Source organism: Fulmarus glacialis, unplaced genomic scaffold, assembly GCF_000690835.1.
Source record: "Fulmarus glacialis isolate BGI_N327 unplaced genomic scaffold, ASM69083v1 scaffold34589, whole genome shotgun sequence".
Lineage (NCBI taxonomy): Eukaryota > Metazoa > Chordata > Aves > Procellariiformes > Procellariidae > Fulmarus > Fulmarus glacialis.
This window is the reverse complement of record NW_009235814.1, coordinates 15,801-18,681: the sequence shown is the minus strand read 5'-3', so window position 1 is coordinate 18,681 and position 2,881 is coordinate 15,801. Positions and strand designations below refer to the sequence as shown.

Sequence of the window (2,881 nt, the reverse complement as noted above, 5' to 3'; positions counted from 1 at the left end):
GTGGGGGAGTTCGCGGCGCTGGTCTTCGCTGGAGCCCTGGGCTTTGCCGAAGGTGCCCGGGAAATGTGCTGAACCCCCTAAGCAGGGTCTCCCACCCCCGCCCCGTGGTTTTTCCAAAGCATCGCCTGTTACCACTGTTTCCCTCCTGCCTGTTTTCTTATTAGAGGATAAATTTTACTTTCTACTTCCACTGTTCACTTTAACATGTGTAATACAGCATTAAAAGCATTGACGTTTCATGAGAGTAAACAGCCACCCTTTCTTGCGCGCAGATGCCAGGCGCCTTTAACGGTGTTTTCTCGGGGCTTATATTTACTGAGCATCTCTGTTTTTCTCCTTAGCGCTGTATGCGGTGAAAGTGCGTGCCGAAGCCATGCAAAAGGCGTCGGAAGCTGTCCCCAGTGGAATGCTATCGGTTATTGGTCGGCGAGAGGCAAATTACAAATTTGCCTGCTTGGAAGCCCGTAAACACTGTGAATTGCTGGGTATAGAAAACCCCGTATGTGAAATTTCAAACTATTTGTTTCCAGACAGCAGAGTCATTGCAGGACACTTACAGGTATTGCTTCAGAATAACTATCCCTTTAGTTGAATTTAACATTTAATTTTTGAAAACTTCTGCTTTGCACTTCTGTGTGGAAATTATGTACGGCCTCAGTTTGTCCAAACAAAAGTATTTGATCTGTGGGGTTTTTTTCCAGCGTGTGCTCAGTTGTTGGGTAAGGAGAGGAATCCCTTTATCGCGATAAGTCTGGTGAGGTGGTTCTTGTGGGGTGACTGAGTAAACCTTTGTCGTGCAAGACTCTCACTTCTCTCTCTCTTTTATAGGCTTTGGAGTTTTTGCAGGAGAATGCCCGAAAATATTATTTTACACGTGCAAAAATGCTTCCAGTCAGTGGGGCTTTTCATACCAGGCTTATGGAACCAGCAGTAGAGCCATTGGCTGACGTCCTAAAATCGATTGAGATTCAGAAACCACTGGTCTGTGTCTATTCCAATGTTGATGGCAAAAAGTACATGCACTCAAAGCACATTCAGAAGCTGTTAGTGAAGCAGGTGGTTTCACCTGTTATGTGGGAACAGACCATGCATTCTGTATACGAAAGAAAACAAGGAACAGAATTTCCTTACACGTACGAAGTGGGGCCCGGGAAGCAACTAGGAGCCGTTCTCAAAAAATGTAATTTAAAGGCCTGGAAACAATATAACCATGTAGATGCTCTGGAAGATGAGGAAGCAGCAGAGACCTAAGTAGCCTTTTGAGAAAAATCCACGCAACTTGTTTTTTCTGCCTAATTTAAAAATAACCTTGTGCTCCCAAAAGAGGAAGTCTTAAACATTCATGGCTTCTCATGATGAAAAGAGCACTGTGCGCGTAATCGCAGTGAGCGTTTTCCTTCCCTGTGTGCCTCTGGTGTGGAAGGGGAGAGCAAAGTCTGGCTCTTCCCTCTGTGTCGGGACTGCAAAACTGCCAATAAACATGCCAAATAGCTGCCTGTTTGGCCTCAGTCCTGCAAGCAACTTTCCCTCTCTTTTTTTTTTTTTCTTTTTTTTTTGGTGGTTTTTTTTGTTTGTTTGTTGTTGGGAGCATGGGTTCAGGTTAAAGTCGGTAGCTTTGGCTGTCTGGTGCAGGGATCTTCTGCGTGGATACGGGGATAGAACCGGGCTGTTGGCTCTGGGTTGTGGAGGGCTCTGCACTGGGCTTGAGAGTGCGTTTAGAGGAGCCATCCAGTTGGTACAGCTTTCAGTATGTTGATGTTCCTGTTTTCTAACTCGACTGACTTGTGGGAAGTTCATCTGTGTAAAATTCTTTTGTGTCTGTATTGCCAGGTAGCAGCCGGGTACGGCAGAAGATGTTATTAGGAACACGATTTTCTTAAGGTTAAACTATAAATAAACTATAAAGCTTTTCTTGGTGTTTTTAATGCTGTGGAGTGCATGATTACTGGCCTATGAGTAATGGATGGAAGTAATTTTCCCTTCGATTGTCCAGTGCCGCGTCGATTGTGCTAAGTTACCAAAGGGAGAAGGAATGTTTCGCTGAGTGAAGCAGCTTACCAAAATTCCCGACCTCCCCAGAGGTGCAGGGCTTTTGTCGTCCCTGACCGAGCCTCTGAGGCTGCATAGGCTGAACTGGCCCTTTGGATGACTTTTCTTGACAGAGCAGAAAACAGCAGCGCTGGAAAAGCTGTGGAAAGATCTTTTTGGGGGCACCTTTGGACAGGGTGAACCCTGTGGTAACAGAGTACCAGGGGGGAGGATTTGAATGCTGGTATTTTGGTTGTCTCGGTATTTTTGACTGTCTTTTGCCAGCTTGTACATTTTCCGAAAGCAGGAGAGGAGCTGGAGAGTAGCGGGTTGTCCTGAGCCCTCCTGGAAAGAGCTTCCCAGTTCCCTTGTCGGCACCGACTGTCGTTGGATGGGTGAGGGCTGGTGGCAGGTCCCTGGGCTGGCTGGCTGCGGGGAGAGCACCCGCGGCCTCCAGCACCTTCCCTCGGTGCCTGCAGTGCCCGAGGTGGCACTCGGAACGGCTTTAGCACCAAATCCCTGGATTTGGATTCTGTAACCAACTTATGAAAACTTTTCAGGCTTATGAAAACTTTTCAGGCTTATGAAAATAGGTACAGTCGTGTTACAACATCGTGCTGCCTGTGCAAGATACCCGCAGGGTGCGCAGAAAGTGTATGCTTGCTTTGTTTGCTCTTTGTCTGTAAGGGGTACCGAAAGCTTTAGGAAGTATGAGAGAACAGTATTTGCTAGGGGATCAGGTACAAACAAGCAGAGAAAGGTTGTGCATATTACAGTGTGACCTGAAGCTTCAACTGAATTCTAGCTTTTTTTTCTTTTTATTTTTGGTATTTTAATGGTATATTTAACAGAT

The 2,881-nt window shown here is 46.2% G+C and overlaps 1 protein-coding gene across 1 annotated transcript; it reads left to right on the top strand.

Annotated features, from left to right (window-relative positions):
- Positions 1-3: 3 nt before the first annotated feature.
- MCAT (malonyl CoA:ACP acyltransferase (mitochondrial)) lies at positions 4-1,251 on the top strand (the record flags this gene model as incomplete). Its single annotated transcript, XM_009586160.1, has 3 exons — positions 4-52; positions 342-559; positions 829-1,251. Coding segments are annotated over 3 exons (690 nt in total), but the record flags the coding sequence as incomplete, so codon positions are not given.
- Positions 1,252-2,881: the final 1,630 nt, after the last annotated feature.